This window comes from Carassius carassius, chromosome 5, assembly GCF_963082965.1.
Source record: "Carassius carassius chromosome 5, fCarCar2.1, whole genome shotgun sequence".
Classification (NCBI taxonomy): domain Eukaryota; kingdom Metazoa; phylum Chordata; class Actinopteri; order Cypriniformes; family Cyprinidae; genus Carassius; species Carassius carassius.
In genome coordinates this window covers 4,286,959-4,303,688 of record NC_081759.1, presented here as the reverse complement: position 1 = coordinate 4,303,688, position 16,730 = coordinate 4,286,959, and the positions used below count along the sequence as shown (strand labels likewise).

The 16,730-nt window shown below is 36.4% G+C and overlaps 2 protein-coding genes across 3 annotated transcripts in view; both read right to left on the bottom strand.

Annotated features, from left to right (window-relative positions):
• Positions 1–84: 84 nt before the first annotated feature.
• idua (alpha-L-iduronidase) lies at positions 85–9,632 on the bottom strand. Its single transcript, XM_059549510.1, has 14 exons — positions 9,286–9,632; positions 8,612–8,752; positions 7,923–8,005; positions 7,701–7,808; positions 7,455–7,550; positions 5,918–6,120; positions 5,164–5,343; positions 4,108–4,324; positions 3,047–3,256; positions 2,176–2,297; positions 1,777–1,899; positions 772–848; positions 591–691; positions 85–507 (listed from the first exon to the last, which is right to left on the bottom strand). Exons 1-14 carry the CDS (start codon positions 9,444–9,446, stop codon positions 407–409), a joined length of 1,923 nt encoding a protein of 640 aa, XP_059405493.1. The 5' UTR covers positions 9,447–9,632; the 3' UTR covers positions 85–406.
• Positions 9,633–10,933: 1,301 nt separating this feature from the next.
• LOC132140656 (poly [ADP-ribose] polymerase tankyrase-1-like) overlaps positions 10,934–16,730 on the bottom strand; it is a 28,067-nt gene continuing 22,270 nt past the window's right edge. For both annotated transcript variants that reach the window (XM_059549507.1, XM_059549509.1), the window contains 12 exons: positions 16,437–16,656; positions 16,229–16,338; positions 15,736–15,924; positions 15,331–15,568; positions 14,677–14,756; positions 14,478–14,598; positions 14,306–14,403; positions 14,143–14,217; positions 13,847–13,952; positions 12,792–12,978; positions 12,540–12,696; positions 10,934–11,353 (listed from right to left, as the gene is read on the bottom strand). In XM_059549507.1, coding sequence (XP_059405490.1) covers positions 11,267–11,353; positions 12,540–12,696; positions 12,792–12,978; positions 13,847–13,952; positions 14,143–14,217; positions 14,306–14,403; positions 14,478–14,598; positions 14,677–14,756; positions 15,331–15,568; positions 15,736–15,924; positions 16,229–16,338; positions 16,437–16,656 — 1,668 coding nt within the window. In that variant the 3' untranslated portion in view covers positions 10,934–11,266. The remainder of the gene's footprint in view (positions 11,354–12,539; positions 12,697–12,791; positions 12,979–13,846; positions 13,953–14,142; positions 14,218–14,305; positions 14,404–14,477; positions 14,599–14,676; positions 14,757–15,330; positions 15,569–15,735; positions 15,925–16,228; positions 16,339–16,436; positions 16,657–16,730) is intronic.

The following is a 16,730-nucleotide window of genomic DNA, read 5'->3' as shown; positions in this document are numbered from 1 at the left end:
TTTCATTGTCCAGGCAATTCAAAGACTGACACCGCACCATTTCATATTAAAATTTATAATTTTTTTTTTTTTTTCAAAAATCATCACAGTCCGTCCAATCAATTTTTTTTTTATCTCAGATAAAATATACCCTTAGATTGTCTTGTATGCATATATTGAATACAGATATGATAAGCAGAGGCTGCACAGACACACACTTGCTGGTTAAAAAATAATTGTGCTTTCAATGTTAATTACTGCATTATCAGATAAACACCCCTACATTCAAAAACAAAATGAACTTTTCTGGACACTTGACATGTTGGTCAGAATAGTCTCATCCTGTTCTGGTAAGTGTTTTTGATCAAATTATGATACAAAGTGAACCATATTGTATGTGGACAGTCAAAAGTTGGTCTAATCAAGACTACCAGTTCTCCGAATATTTCTCAGTGACAGAATATTCTCCATTTCTTCCCCAGTAATCCACAGCTCTGACTCTATAATAACCGCTCACCTCCAGACTCTCTGTGGAGAGAAAAACACAAGCAGGTCGGTCAATATGGATCAGAGCTTGAAGTTAAATATTCTGAATCCAGCCAAAATAATACCTGGAGAATAAGTGTAGTATGTGAAAATAGTGTCTCTGTGGTTAATCCTCTGGAAAGTCATCTCATCTTTGGAAAATTCCACTTCGTAAGTTTTTATACACCTAAAAATGACATTAGTTACATATAGAACTCCTGAATGAAGAACTAGTTTGTTTAAAAGCTGTATTTAAGCAGATCTTACTTTGTGCCGATGCAGTGATCCTTCCAACTGATCAGAACCTGTCCTTTGGTGATGGTGATGAAACGCACCCCGTTTACCTGGGATATTAAAACCAAACCACATGGTTTCTCAATCTCTGCAAAGACCAACTTGCACAAGTTTTGCAATCGCACTTTCAAATGAATTTCATGAACAGACAAATAAATTGCTTGGGTGTAGAGAAACAGCAGATGCTATGAAATCACTCCACATCATGATGAATGATACTGAACTCAATGTTTATACCCAAATCCTGAAAAACAGTGCCTTACAAGGCTTTATGAGCTTCATGCTGGTATGCTTTTAATATATATATGCTGGACACTTGAAAATTCAAACATTATTACAGTTGGTCTAAAATAAAGTTCACCAAAAAATAAACAGAAATTGCTGAAAATTTACTCTTCCTCAGGTCATCAGAGATGTAGATGGATCCTCTGCAGTGAATGGGTGCCGTCAGAATGAGTCTGCAAACAGCTGATAAAAACATCACAATAATCCACACCACTCCAGGCCATCAATTAAATTAATGTGAAGTGAAAAGCTGCGTGTTTGTACAGTAAGAATAAAATCTATCTTTAAGGTGTTTTAACTTCAAACTTTCGCTCCTGGCCAAAATACGAGTTCATAATTAAAAAAAGGACTCAGATTTTAGAAGAAAGCAGCAGTCTGAACGTGGCGTTTTTATCAGCTGTCTGGACTTTCATCCTGACGGCACCCATTCACAGCAGAGGATCCATTAGTGAGCAAGTGATGGAATGCTGACTTTCTCCAAAGAAACTAACATCTACACCTTGGATGGCCTGAGTAAATGTGCAGCGAATTTTCATTTTTGGTTGAACTATATGTTTTTCAACATCCTTCTTTTAGAGGTTTTTAAGATCATGAGAAACAAAGTCCCGTGTCCAAACCTCTGATTGGTAGTGTGACCTTTTGATGCCACATGGATCTAAAACGAGACCGCTGTTATGTCATATTATCACTAACCTGGTTGGGCACTTTAGACTGAGCACAAACATGTACAAGCAGCACTGCGGGCACAGGAAGCACTGCCTTCAGCGTCAGAGAGCCATCGGATGGCACCGGCAGAGGTCCATCAGTCTGTGGATCCTACAGCATACACATTAAAGACTAATAACACAAAAAGAAGTATTTTGTAGATATTTATTCAATCTAAGATGAATAAAAACAACAACTCATGTGCTCCTTAAACATACGGATACCTATATGAGAGACATACAGATGCAAAAGAAAATCCCATTTTAAACTTTTTGGTTTTGGGTGCAAGACAACTTAAGTAACATTCAAAAAAATTAACATGAAGAAAAAAATGAAATGCTCATTATCTTTCTTATGAAAAAGTATGAACGTGTGTTTGTGTTGAACCTCTTGGTTCCGTAGCTGTGTGAACTGTTGTGCAGTGGGATAATTAGGGCTGCCCATGGTCTCCCACAGTTTAAATGGGTTTGTCACATTATTATCCATGTAGTGTGTCACATACATCAGACCTACAAACAGACACCACAGAACTGTGAATACAAGCATATTCTGTTCTACATTCTTAAAGGGTTAGTTCACCAAAAAATGAAAATTATGTCATTAATAACTCACCCTCATGTCGTTCCAAACCCGTAAGACCTCCGTTTATCTTCGGAACACAGTTTAAGATATTTTAGATTTAGTCCGAGAGCTCTCGGTCCCTCCATTGAAGCTGTGTGTACGGTATACTGTCCATGTCCAGAAAGGTAAGAAAAACATCATCAAAGTAGTCCATGTGACATCAGAGTGTCAGTTAGAATTTGTAGAAGCATCGAAAAAACATTTTGGTCCAAAAACTACGACTTTATTCAGCATTGTCTTCTCTTCCGTGACTGTTGACATACGATGCTACTGACGTGTTTTCTTTGTTACTGGGCACACCAGAAAACACGTCAGTAGCGTCATGTGTCAACAGTCACAGCAGTCACGCTCACCTTTCTGGACATGGACAGTAGACCGTACACACAGCTTCAATGGAGGGACTGAGAGCTCTCGGACTAAATCTAAAATATCTTAAACTGTGTTCCGAAGATGAACAGAGGTCTGACGGGTTTGGAACGACATGAGGGTGAGTCATTAATGACATAATTTTCATTTTTGGGTGAACTAACCCTTTAAGCAAAAATAGTGAAAACATATGCATCATCCCTTGCCGTTCTTTAATTCCATTTTTAAAAACAAGTGTGGTGTTTTTTGGTGCTGGTTTGTAGTTACTGACCCTTTCGCTGAGGTATTCCAGTGAGGCGCAGGGTGATGCTGTCAGCAGTGGAGGAGCTCTGGTTATCTCTGCTGTTATACAGCAGGACGGTGGTCTGCCAGCTATCGGCTGTGTACGGCACCCGAGGCACGTGAACGGTGGCCAGCGCACCCACTGATGAATTCACTTCAGAGCCGTCTGTCAACACCTCGGCCTGCACCTGAGTCTCACCTGATCAAACAACACCTAACAATTATACATATATAAGGACCTACATTTGAATAAATATAATATTATTTTAAATATTAAGATTTTGGTCTATATATCACAATATACACATTTTATGGAAAATTCATCAATACAAATAACAGAATATAATAAAAAATATATATATATTTTGGTCAGCATACATGGAAAATGAAGTCATTCAAAAATTCAGCTCATTTGACTTCTAAAACTAAAATAACATTACAATAACAAAGATGTAATGACAAATTATTTTATATAAACATTTTATTTGCTTTTATTAAATATAATGTTGAATTGTATAAAATATAATTTGGTTAATATCTCACAATATACATGTTTATTGAAAAGTAATTCAAAATGTAAGCCAAGTTTAATTTAATGAAATAACTAAAATAACATTCAAATAAAACATAACAAAATAAAGCATTTTATGTAAATAAACTATTTAAATTATTTATTAATTATATACATTTATTTAATCTGATCACAGATAGTATTGAATAGTTTTTTTTGGAAAAGTAATTCAAATTTTCAACCTATTTGACTTTATATTTCTGAATACATCAACCCCATCTGCTATTAAATATTTATTTTGAAGAGTTATAATCTCCCTGGGTTATACTGAATACAATTGCCATGGGAAACATAAAACATTGTTAAAAAATATGGAATTTTGTATCTAAGATTAATGTTGAGTATCAATTTTTTAACCATGTTCTTGTACTGTTGTCTTGATCAATGTATGCATTTTTCTTGTATAACAAAAAAGAAAAGATCTTACATTTAATAGTCATTTCTTCTTATTTCTTACATTGCCCACTAACTGTCATTACCTAACAATGCCAACAGGCCCATCACAGTCAGGACTGGTTTCCGTATGAACTGCACGTGCGGCGGGTTTGTGTTGTTGATCTGGAATCGGGCGCTGAGCGTGCGCTGGGTAAACGGGTGCGGGTGGTAACTAAGGAAAGCATTGTCGTTGCTAAGCAGTGTGTAGTTGACGGTACTGTTCTGGTCAGCGATGAGCAGGTTCTGATGCTGTGAGATGACCTACAACACACCAGAGACATGAAAGGAGACGGAAATATTGTGCCAAATATATCTGGTTCACTACATTAACAAGCCTTAATTAATTAATAAGGAGTGCAATTAATTAGCAATTAAGGGGTGCAATTAAGAAGAAAATATGAAAATAATTAAAGATCCCATTACAAGTCTAAATATGGGTTCTATGGCTTTTAGTCCATGTCTGATAGCTTTGAGGTGGGTAAAAAAATGAATTAATTACAATTCTAAATCAATGTCAATATAAATATAAAATAATAATTATTAATATTACTAAATAAAAATATTAAACAAAATAAGAAATACTACTATTGTAATATTTCACTGTAAAATAAAAAAGGAGTATTTCAGAAAAAGATAATACTATTATATTTTAATATTTATATAATAGTATTAAACAATAATATTCAACTGTAAAATAACTATAGTAATATTTGTGTACATTTTTACTTATTTTTTAAATATATTTTTTTTGTATATAATCTTTTGTGATTCGACAATTGCACAAAATAACATTGTGATATTGGTTTTATTTTGATTAATCATGCAGCCATATTTTGAGTTACTGGATACATAAAAAAAAAAAAGCCAATCCTTTTTATTTGTCTCGCTTCAACTTTCTGTTTTCACAGGAAATACATCAGTTGAGGAAAGAAAAATATATTTGGCAATATTTTTGATATTAAGGAATGGGTTCAGGACAATATGATTTACTGCAATTCTGCTCCAGGACCAAAAAAAAAGTTGAGATATTTCGCTATGTCCTACTAATCACAAAAATCACAGCTGATAAAATGTGAACAAAGAAACATACAACGGTCTACCTTAACCACCATGGCTGCATAGGTGACATCTGCCCTCCAGGGGAGTGGTTTGTTCCAGCCAACCAGCGGATCTGCCTCGTCATTGTAGATCGGCACGGAGCGAAACTGAGGAAAGCGCTGCTGGATCTCCCGCACAGTGGCCACTTCCTGCTGCAGGATGGGTAATGAGCTGCCACCTCCCTGAAAAACAAGTCAACACATACTACAATAATCAAAAAGAACTTTTCTCTTATTTCTGTGTGAAACAATTGGAAGCTTGTGTCTGCTACATATTAAAAAAAGTATGATTTTACATTTCAAAGTTTTTACCTTTGCAATTTTTAGTTTATATTTCTCTTTTTTAGTGAGGTATAAACAGAATTGCAAGATCGAAATCAATTTCAGAGTTATGAGAAAAGTCAGAACTGCAAGATGTAAATTTGAATGAAGAGATTCTCTGAAGTATGAGATTTAAACTCAGAATTATGAGAAAAAAGTCAGAAAATTGAGAAATAAACAATTACAATTTACAAACTTAGAATGTTGGAAAAAAAGTTAGCTATTAACTCAATTGCAAGATATAAACTTAGAATTGAGAAATATTAATTCAGAATTCAGAGAAAAACGCTACAACTGTGAGACAAAAAACAGAATTACAAATATACATTTGTAAATTGGGGGAAAAGGCACAATTACTTTTTTCTAATTTTTTTATTCCATCTAGGTCAGGACTCAATTACACAAAACATATAGCATCACTACATCCCTTATGCACCTTCTTATGTAGGGCGATGTAGTCTAGCCGTACGCCCGTCTCTCCGGTGAAGTAGTTTGTGCCGTTGTAACAATGCTGTAGCATTTCCCAGCAGTATGGTGAGTGAGGCGGAGAATGGCAGGAGTCTCCCGGACCCCCGAACTTCAAGAGAGGACTCGCCGCACGAAGTCCCTCAGAGCAGGCATCATAATAATTCAGAAACCCTGGAGGAGTGGAGACAGAAAGATTCATGTTCAGGACATTGAGGCTGGTGGATTGCCCTCGGCAGAACTCATTCTTTCATGTGGTAGCAGTACATTAAAACTTGTCAGGCACTTTCTTGTTTTGTCCAAACCATGGAAGGCGTGTTTGAGAACACCATGTGCAGAAATACAACACAAAACACGGCATCTGCCAGCAACAGAATGGCACAGAAGGACAAGCAGTTACTCAAACAATTAAACTTTTATTCAGGAATGATGTCTGATCAAAAGAAATAGTAAAGACATGTTTTAGAATGCTATACTGGACAGAAATAGAATGTTACAAACAACTTATAGAAATAATATAGTTTCCACAAAACGATTTCTGAAGGATAATGTGACACTGAGGACTGGAGTAATGATGCTGAAAATTCAGCTTTTCCATCAGAGGAATAAATCACATTTTTAAATATATTCAAATAAAAAATTTGTTTTTAATTGCAATAATATTTCACAGTTTAAGTTTTTTTTATCAAATAAATCCAAACTTTATATTTAGCACTTAAACAAAATGTAAGATACTGTACATGTCTGCCCAACATTCAGACATAACCATGGACTCTGGTTCAGTTTAGTGCAAATAAATTACATATGCCTAATTTACCATCTCCCCTCAATATGGCACAATAAAATTGCTGACTTTTATTTATCATATGTAGATAAAAATGATAGCTGTAATTACAGGGCCAGAGGTTATGGTACCCACATGTCAGGGTCCCATAAGATCTCAAGACATGTTTTCAACATTTGGAAATCTCAGACTATTATAAACTCGAGAAGGCATCTTAAATATGCAGCACTCATGGAAGGATGTTCAAAAAACAACAATGCAATGCGATACAAAACGCATGCTTGTGAGAACACTAATAAAAGGAAACACTGCTTAAAATATCTGAACTAAGATAAAAATTAGGGAAAACATATATATAGTTGGCTAGTCAGTTTTACATGTTTATTTATGCATTTAGCAGATGCTTTAATCCAAAGCGTCTTACAAAACAGGAACAGACGCAATTTGTAAAGGATGGTTTTAGAATTTTGAAACCGTATGTTTAGACAAAATAAAAATTGTCAGAAAATATTGGTGCAATTAATTCAGCATGATCCAAAGCATCTAGGAAAATGTAGTTTCTAGTCAATTTTGGATAAAAGCTTATAGTTAGAAACTGCAAGATCAAGTTTGAAATGTTGGTGGTGCTAGATGGTTTAAAACCACCAATGAAATAAATTCCAATTGATTAAGACTTAAGATTGACAGGGTTTTGGCTCAGACAACAAATGATTCTAGACTGTACCTTGGGTTGATACAGTGATGTTGTCAAAATCATGGTTGTTCGGCTCATTCCATGTCTCAAAGTTCCACTGAGAGACAGAGCCGAGTCCGTATTTCCCTGCACACATATAAGACCACAGAAAGAAATACAGTCAGAACTTCTGGAGCTTTGTGGTAAAGATCTGGCCTAGTAAACATCCAAACCCCACAAGAGCTCATTTATGGTCTATCACCATCTAAAACATTACGACTCCAGTCTCATACTCACATATGCATCTTTTGGCGATCAAATAGACCAAATTCTTCCATTCAGTAACTTGACTCTTGTCCTCAAAGTTGCTGAAGCTATTGGACACACTGCCCATCAGTTCAAACCCTTTAAAAAGAAGCAAACCTCTTTAATATAATGCAAAGTTGCTTTAAATTAACCCTAATTCTACAGTACACAAGTGTTTAAATGTGGATTTCACTGTAATATTTAAAAAATCACCTGGCTGCAGTCCATTCTGCCAGAGAAGGTCAATCAGCTGGTCTAAGTGAGTGAAGTTGTAGTGATATTCTCCACTGTAAACTCTGTGAAATGAAATTCAGAGAGAAAATCGTAGTACTACAGTACACTAAATCTAGTTTGAGAGACACATTATATATAAAGCCTTTAATTAAAGATTATTTGTTAATGCACAAAAAAAAAGATTTTATGCATTATGTTTTTTGCATTTTATGCATAAACTATAGTTTACATTGTAATGAAAGTGTAAAAGTGATGGTCTAGGTATGATATTAAGAAGCATCAAGGTTACTAAGAAAAACAATCTTATGATAACAACACTGCTTACTTGCAAGGTCACGCAAAAATCATAGATTTTTAAACAGATATACTGTATGCATATGCATATAAATATCAATATCAGCATATTAGAATGATTTCTAACCACTCACCTGACACTAATGATGCTGAAAATTCAGCTTTGCATCACAGGAATACATTACATTTTAAAATATATTCAAATGGGAAACCGAGGTCAAATCACAATCAAAGAAAAAGCCGAGATAGAAGCATATGCACATTAATGTCGATCAATCCTATTAACATATGCAAAGTAAATTATATTTTAATAGTTCAAATTCATTCAAACAGAAGAAGAGGAAGTGTGATTCTGGTACTGTGATGTAACTGACCGTGCAGAAACCAGCTCCAGCATCCAGTGTATTCGCACCTGCTGGATTCCTCTGTGTGGCACAGAGCCGATCAAAGCCAGATTCATCTGCTGGTCTGGACTGAGATCATACAGGTGTGCATCACTGTGCGGCTGTGGAGGGCTGCAAACACAAGTGTCAATTGCATACTTTATGATGTTTGCCCACTAAACAATTACACAGGCAGAGGCAGAGTTTTCCTGGAAATGCTTGTAGATATAGTGCAAAAAGTATTACGATATTACCACATTTATATTTTTTATGAATTTTTTAAATAAGGTATGTACACATTATTATAGTAGCACTATTTTGAGTATTTTAACGTGTGCTGTAGTATGATAGAATGTAAAGCATTAGAAAAGTAAAGTAATAGATGTAAAGTATATATCCTGTACATGCAGTATAGTGTATAGCATTTATACATGTACTGTACTGTTGTATTCTTGTAAAGATTGCAAAATATGAATATGTAAATGCAATGTAATGGTTTTCCTTAAAACAGTGTGGCAGGACAATGACACAGTGATTATATCAGAACGTAATACTACTAACGTATAGTAATGAAATCCACATGAAGAATAGTTGTAACGTTACTATGGTGCTTTTTGCAGTAATATAATTTGGTACTCGCTGTACTGTTATTTTATTTTACTAACCAGAATCCAGTGCTTCTCCAAAAGTGCTTCAGGTTTCTTAGTGGCTTGTCAACATTCACTCGAACCTCCCCAGATGAAGCTATAACAGACTGCTGCTGTTTTATCAGCAGGACTGAGAGAAATGCTGTCCATGTTATTGAACTGTATTTACATCTATACATGCTGCTGACGTCACTTACAAACACTCACGTTCCCTGTACATGACTTACAGTTTCATTTAACAACCTCGCAGATATATTATCTAAAGTTTCGCGTCCCAGAAACCGTAGTCGGTGTCATTAAAACACATTTTACCCCAACTTCCATCCGCGCTCTTCAGAAAAGTTGGCGCAGTGACGTCATTGACTGGCGACTGCAGTTTAACAGCTGAATGTCGCGACCTACTGGTTTAAAGGTGCAATGAAAATGAAAAGCAGCACAATCCTCCAAGTATGTACAGTTAGTTAACCCTCTGTTTTTACTCACACTGATTCTTCAAGTTTGGGGTCTGCAGGAGAATGTGGAGAGCCGACGGTGGGTAGTGGATTGAGGATGTACATCTGGACATGTGGAGAAGACCTGATGGTTTTGTTGTTGGTTCAGCGATGGGAAGTTTGTTGACATTCATAAGAATGTGTCATAAGGTCTTGCAACCCCTTAAGTTAGTAAAAACAATATATTGTTGAAGCTCTTTTGACTTCTGATAGTATGCAACACCCAAAAAACAAATTTCAGAATGCCAGTATACCGGCACCACACATATTTCCTTCATAAAATGTACATTTTTTAATTTTTTTTATTATTTTCTTTACAGGTTTTGATGCATGGTGGTAAGCAACACTAGCAGCACTGCAGAAACCAATAATCAGAAACCACATGTATTTTCTTCATAAAATGTAACAATTTTCCAAAATTTCAAATATCAAGTTGAATGCCCAAGATTTAATTAATCCCAGGAATAATATGAGGTCAAATGCAGTTTATGCGAAAATAAAAACTCACATTTTCCAATCAGCAATGCCGTTTTAATAATTTCACCTGAAACTGCAAATATGTCTCAGTATTAAACACAATACCGCTAAAAACTCGGCATACCTTATAATTAAAAGCTGTTTATTGGTTTTCTGAAGTGTTTTAATATCATTATGATGATGTAATGTGTGTAGTGCAATACATGTCTCAATGTAATGCAAGCAGCTTTTCCAACCAAAAATGTTCACAACAAAAGACTAAATAAAATCAACCGATATATATTATTGGGATATTTGTATTTTGAATTTAATTTGCCAATTAAATGCATAAAATTAGTTTAGTTTTCATGGTTATTAATGTACTAAACACAATGACACTAAACAGGAGAATCTGAATTTAAGTTGATATTTTATATTGGTAATCTTTTAATAATATGTCTAAGATTATTATAATTTCATATTTATAAAAAAAAAAAAAAAAAAAATCACAATACTTTTTACTGTATTTTTGATCAAATAATTTTAGCCTTGGTGTAAATAAGAAACTTCTCTATTTGTTTTTTTTTTTAAATGTAAAACATTTGAATGGTAGTGTACTCTATGCATCAACTATTATTTTGCAATTCCACCTTAAAATGCAGGGATTATAAAGGCAATAGCATTTCATATGAATAAACAATCAAAAGCAAGTCTAATGAATGAGTCTTGTTCTGATGAGATTTATTTAAAAGAAATGAACAGACAAAAAAAAAAATCTTCCATTAAAATACAACTCAAATAGCATCGTTAAACACAGTCAGTTTTACATGTTTTCTTTATACTACCTGTACATTAGACTTCACAATTGCAACTATTTTCAAATAACTTAAGTAACTTGTTTTTAAAAGTGCAAATTCATAATTCATACATGGGAATTCCAAGATGTGGGTACATGGGAAAGTTCACATTTCCATTGTGCAACGAGAGTGAGAAAGAATGAGTGAGTGAGCGAGCGAGTGATGAGTGAGTGAGTGTAGAAACGCAGTGTCTGACTATGATTTCTGCTCTGCTCCTGTTGAGGACTGAGGCGTGCTGTCCGGCTTTTCTATTTGATAAGTGATGAGATACTCTGGGTAGGCCTGGAAAACAACACCACCACACATTAACATAGCAGTCACCCTTATACATCACAGCCTGCCCTCTCTTGCTGTGCACTATTGGATGAGAACAAAACAGAATTGAGCTGAATAATGACACTACTATCTTCTGCAGAGCTGCTTCTTCCTAGCTGAATCAAATTTGTCCCTAAGTGACACATTTTGTACCATCAACACTGTTACTGAACTGAATTGAATCAACATTGAACTGACGCAAGTTGAATGATGACACTGTTGTCTTTGTAGAGCTGCTTACACCTCAATTTAACTTGTTTAATAATTGATGAACTTCACACATTTATCGAAGCAAATCTGAATCAACACTAAACAGACCTAAGCATAGGTCCCTATGTTTTCCGTAGTGTAGAAAACGCAGACATAATCCAGTCAAAAAATGGAATTTACTGTAAAACGTAGAATGTCAATGAAATTGTTACATTTGTTCAACTGACTACGTTTACATGACAACAGTGTAGTCACAAACGGAAAAGTTTTTCCCTCGCGTTTTTAAAGAGTATTTTTCAAGTATACATGATGTTTTCAAAATGATTTGCATTTACTCATATCCGCGAAAATGGGCAAAAACTCTGTATTATGTATGCCAGACCTGTAGTTGGCGCTGTCACCTTGTTAATAAACAGTACCTGTAGGAAAGTGACGATTATATGATATGAATGATGCGTCTCTGCTGTTGTTTGTAATATTGGTGAAGTAAATCCACACTTTACTGAAGAATCGTTAGCAAACTCTTGAGCAGCAACAACAGTATCATGTACTTCGCCATTGTTGTGTATGTTTGTTCGCACTTGCCTTTAAAATCAACACTTACTGTGCATGTCTACGTACATACGTAATAAGGACTATGCATGCGCGTGATGTCATTGTTTTCAAAGATTCCCATTTTGGGTGCTCGCACAGAAATGATAAACATTTTCAAAAACTTGCACTTTGACACCTGTTTTCAGGCCCCAAAACGCCATTGTTGTGTAAACGAACAGTCAAAACACATCAAAAGTTTCCCGTTTTTGCCTGAAAATGTTGTCGTGTAAACCTTCCCTTGGATAAGAATTTATCTTATATTATCTGTATTGTATAAAGCACTATATTAAATAAAGGTGACTTGATTATTGCTGTATTTTAAGGAGCAACTTTTCTTTCACCGCCGTACCTGTTCTCCGCGGTAGATCACGTACTCTGCGTAGGCCAGGCCATTGACACTGGGACGGCCGATCACAGAATGATGTCCAGGGGGAGCGTGGGCCATCTTCATGGCACTGAACTGCAGGAAGGACTTTCCCAAAGTCACACGGCAGAACAACATTTGCCTGTGGGAAATCAACACAGAGGAAAATATGAAAACCGTCTAGTGTGATAATGTATTTCTGTTGGATCTCTTATTGTGTCAGGTGTGTTCATGTACCTGTGGCACACATAACAGGACCGGTCTTTGTGAGTGGGGCAGCCTGTGCCGCCACCGATGCCATAGACGTACTGGTTACTCTTAGAGGAGTTCTCTGCAAAATATATGCCAGCTCCAAACATGCCACCGATATACGCATGGCGCTCATCAAATCCTTTATGGATGATGGCATTTATGAATGGAGATCCTGAAAAAAATAACAATTGCAAAATAATTTATGATGAAAACTATTAAAAGAACTACAGTATGAACAAAACAAAATGCAATTCAGAGCTAAATACAGTAACAATTGCACATTTATAACACAATTGACCAAAAAGTACAGCAATGTATGGTGTTGTTGTGCATTTCAATAATAAAACTTTGAACTTAAACTTTGAAGGTCATTTGGTATTAATCATGAATCTAATTAATTTGTGTAGGCAGATGCTACAGTTTGTGGGTTTTGGGAAAACTAACAGCTTCCTAAAGCTAAATTATGAAAAATTTGCATTTTAAACATTCCTGTATTTCTTGTATGTTTACCATGATTGCATTTATTTGTTCAAAAATACAATAAAAACTGTAATAATGTGAAATATTTTTACAATTTAAAAGCAACAGTTTTCTATGTGAATATATTTTCAAATGTAATTTATTCCTGTGATGCAAAGCTGAATTTTACTCCAGTCTTCAGTGTCACATGATCCTTCAGAAATCATTTCCTTTTTTAAAAAACATTTCTTATTATGATCAATGTTAAAAAGAGTTGTGCTGCTTAATATTTTTATAGAAACCGCAAAACTTTTTTTAGGATTCTTTTTAGAAATAAAGTTCAAAGGAACAGTATTTTGTTGAAACAAATATTGTATAAATGTCTTTAATGCCACTTTTGATTTAGTGCATCCTTTCAGAATTTATATTTATTTATTCATTAAAACTTTCAAAAAATACAAAGAAAAGCGAAGATGAAAAATTACCTTGTGGCAAACAATTAAATCATAAAATAGACAAAAAAAGATTCTTAGTTTCTTTTCAAGTGAACATTATAAAAAGAGGAGCATCAGATTTCTTACCATGAAACAGCATTCGTTCATTGTGGTGGTTGTGATTCTCATCTGCGATCTCTTTCTGCCGGTGTGTGTATCGCTCTCTCAGTTTCTTATTCACCACCTTCTGGATCTACGGGACAATTTCTGTTAGATTTGGCTCAAGAGTAGAACAGATATTTACGATATCAAATATACATTTATCCACATCTATCAAAACAACGTGATCATACAGTATCTTTATGTAAACCTTTTTGGACATCAATACCTATTTTAGAGGAGTTAAATAATCACAAATGTGGAAGGCATTTTGTGTGTTTTACCTTGATGACATTGTATCGACTGAAAACGCCTCCTGCATTTCCTCCGTCCCTGTGCTCCCGAATTGTGCTTTGCATCTGTGATCAAAAACACAAACACTCATCACACAGCTGAAGCAGACGGGTGCATGATACAGCCCTGAGCTCCAAGTGTTCATGTTTGTACCTCTTCCTCAACAGACTGAAACTCTTTATCATCCACAGCCAGGTCGATCAAAACTGTGCCCTGATTGGTGCAGTGGAACGTTAGGTAAGGGTTGGCACCTGTGTGTACAGATAACATGATTTAAATGTAATAAAACACACAATTCAAGCAGGAGCAGTTTAACGAGACTCACCCTGCTGTCCTCCCAGCAGCCTCTCGATGCCTTTGATGAGTTTATGACGGTGTCCGTAAGCATTGATGCCGATCTCCTTGAGTTCCTCATGACCCATATCAGCCAACACGTCCAGAGTGATCTAATGGACACGGCATTAAAAACATGAGGAGATCTCGAAACATCCCATCTCTGATAAAGTTGTGTCTGTTTTTCTCACCTGTTCTCTCTCGAGGATGTCCCTCAAATGTTCAAGCCCCAGACTCTTCAGGAATTGTGAGATGTTCATATCAAGGACCGCTATGGGGCAACAAAAAAAACATTTTAAGCAAATTAAGAATCACAAATGTGCTGGACATGATAACAACTGAAAAGAACATCATGTTAAATAGCTGTAAAAATCAGTCTGATTCCCAAACAAATGACTCTTATGAGATAGTCCTTTTTTAGTGAAACTAATTCATATAGCACATTTAGTGTAGTCTGATTCCCAAAATAAATACTTTTATGACACAGCTCTTTTTAGGGAATCAAAATCATACAGCATGATCAGTGTAGTCTGATTCCCAAACAAATGACTCCTATTAGACCGTTCTTTAGTGAATCAATCCATGTAGCCTGACTCCTGAACAAATGACTCTTTTCAGGCAGTTCTGAATCAAAATCATGCACCTCAATCAGTATAGTCTGATCTGACTGCCAATCAAATTCCTCTCATCAGAATGTTCTTTTAAAGTGAATCAAAGCCATACACCAGAATCAGTTGTATTCTTGTATTTAAATGATTCTTATGAACCAGTTCTTTTAAACGAATCAAACCTGTACACCAAAAACAATGTAGACTGATTCATAAACAAAGGCCTCTGTTTCTCACCATCTCCTTCCTTGCGCTCAGTTCCGGAGGCCCCATCAGCGGGTCCTGTAGCCCCTCCACTGGCCCCGTCGCAGAGGGGCCCGGCCAGGTTATCAATGCTGGAGGCAGCGGAGAGGCAGGAGGGTGTGGAGGCGGGTGATATGAGAGCGGCGCTGAGCACGGTGGCCTGTGGTTTGAAACAGCTGGGCAGGGCATCAGGGGGCATGGCGTCCATCAGCAGCGCACGGATATCATCAGCCTGACAGACACAAATAGCAGATGAATAGCAATGAATTTCATACTACAGTCACCATAATGTCCAATTTGATTTTCAGTTCAATTAAAAGTTTTCCAGTTTTTGGACTATTATCTCATATGTCAGGCTTTCTCAACTACAGTATAATCAGCTGCTGTAGTGGTGTTTACCGTGGCCAGGTCCAGAGCCGTCTGTCCTTCCTGGTTCTTCATGGTGGGGTCAGCGCCGTGAGCCAGCAGCAGTGCACACAGCTGTGTGCGGCCCTTCTGCGCAGCTTCATGCAGCGGTGTGAACGCCCACTTATCGGTCGCGTTCACGCACGTGTTGTACTTGATCAGGAGGGCGGCGATGTCCACATGCTGGACAGAACAGAGAAGGCAGTTACACATTATGCTACAATATTGTGGTTTATTACAGAGTACAAGTTCATGCACTATTGCTAGCCAGTTCAATCACCCAGTATTTAGCCGTTTTGAGAATATGTGCATTTGCTTCATCTGTTATTTCACAAGAATGAGTTACATTTTAAAATATATTCTAATAGTAAACAGTTATTTTAAATTGTATTTGATCAAATAAATGCAGGTTTGGTACAACAGTAATACAAAACCCATCCTTCAAAGATAAAGTCATTTATCCATACTAAGACCTCTGTTTTCTCACCCCATATGAAGCAGCGTTATGCAGAGGGATCAGTCCCCCTTTATCCTGAGCGTTCACATCTGCTCCGTGCTCCAGGAGATACTCGGCCACCTCCAGGTTATTGTAACCAGCTGATCAAAAATGAATAGATTCATCATTAAACCACCAGAGAGATTAGATAAATGCATGTTGAATGATGAATGTGAGAATATGGCTTATGGAAATTTACCTGCAAGGTGCAGCGGTGTGGAGTTCCTGCCCTGTGTGTCTCTGCAGTTGATATTCTCAGGGCTGCAGAGTTTCTGCACACGTGCCAAACAGCCCTTCTTAGCGGCATCCAGCAGGGCGGCGTCTCCGCGCAGAAGGTCCTGGATGTCTGTGTCTCCGTCCTTCACCATGTCCAGAGCCGTATTACCATCACGGTTCTTCTTAGACGGGTCTGCGCCATGCTAAAGAGAGAGTAGAGATGTTAGACTCTTAATAATAATTATTAATCCTACATTAATTGCATTTAAGGGGCCAT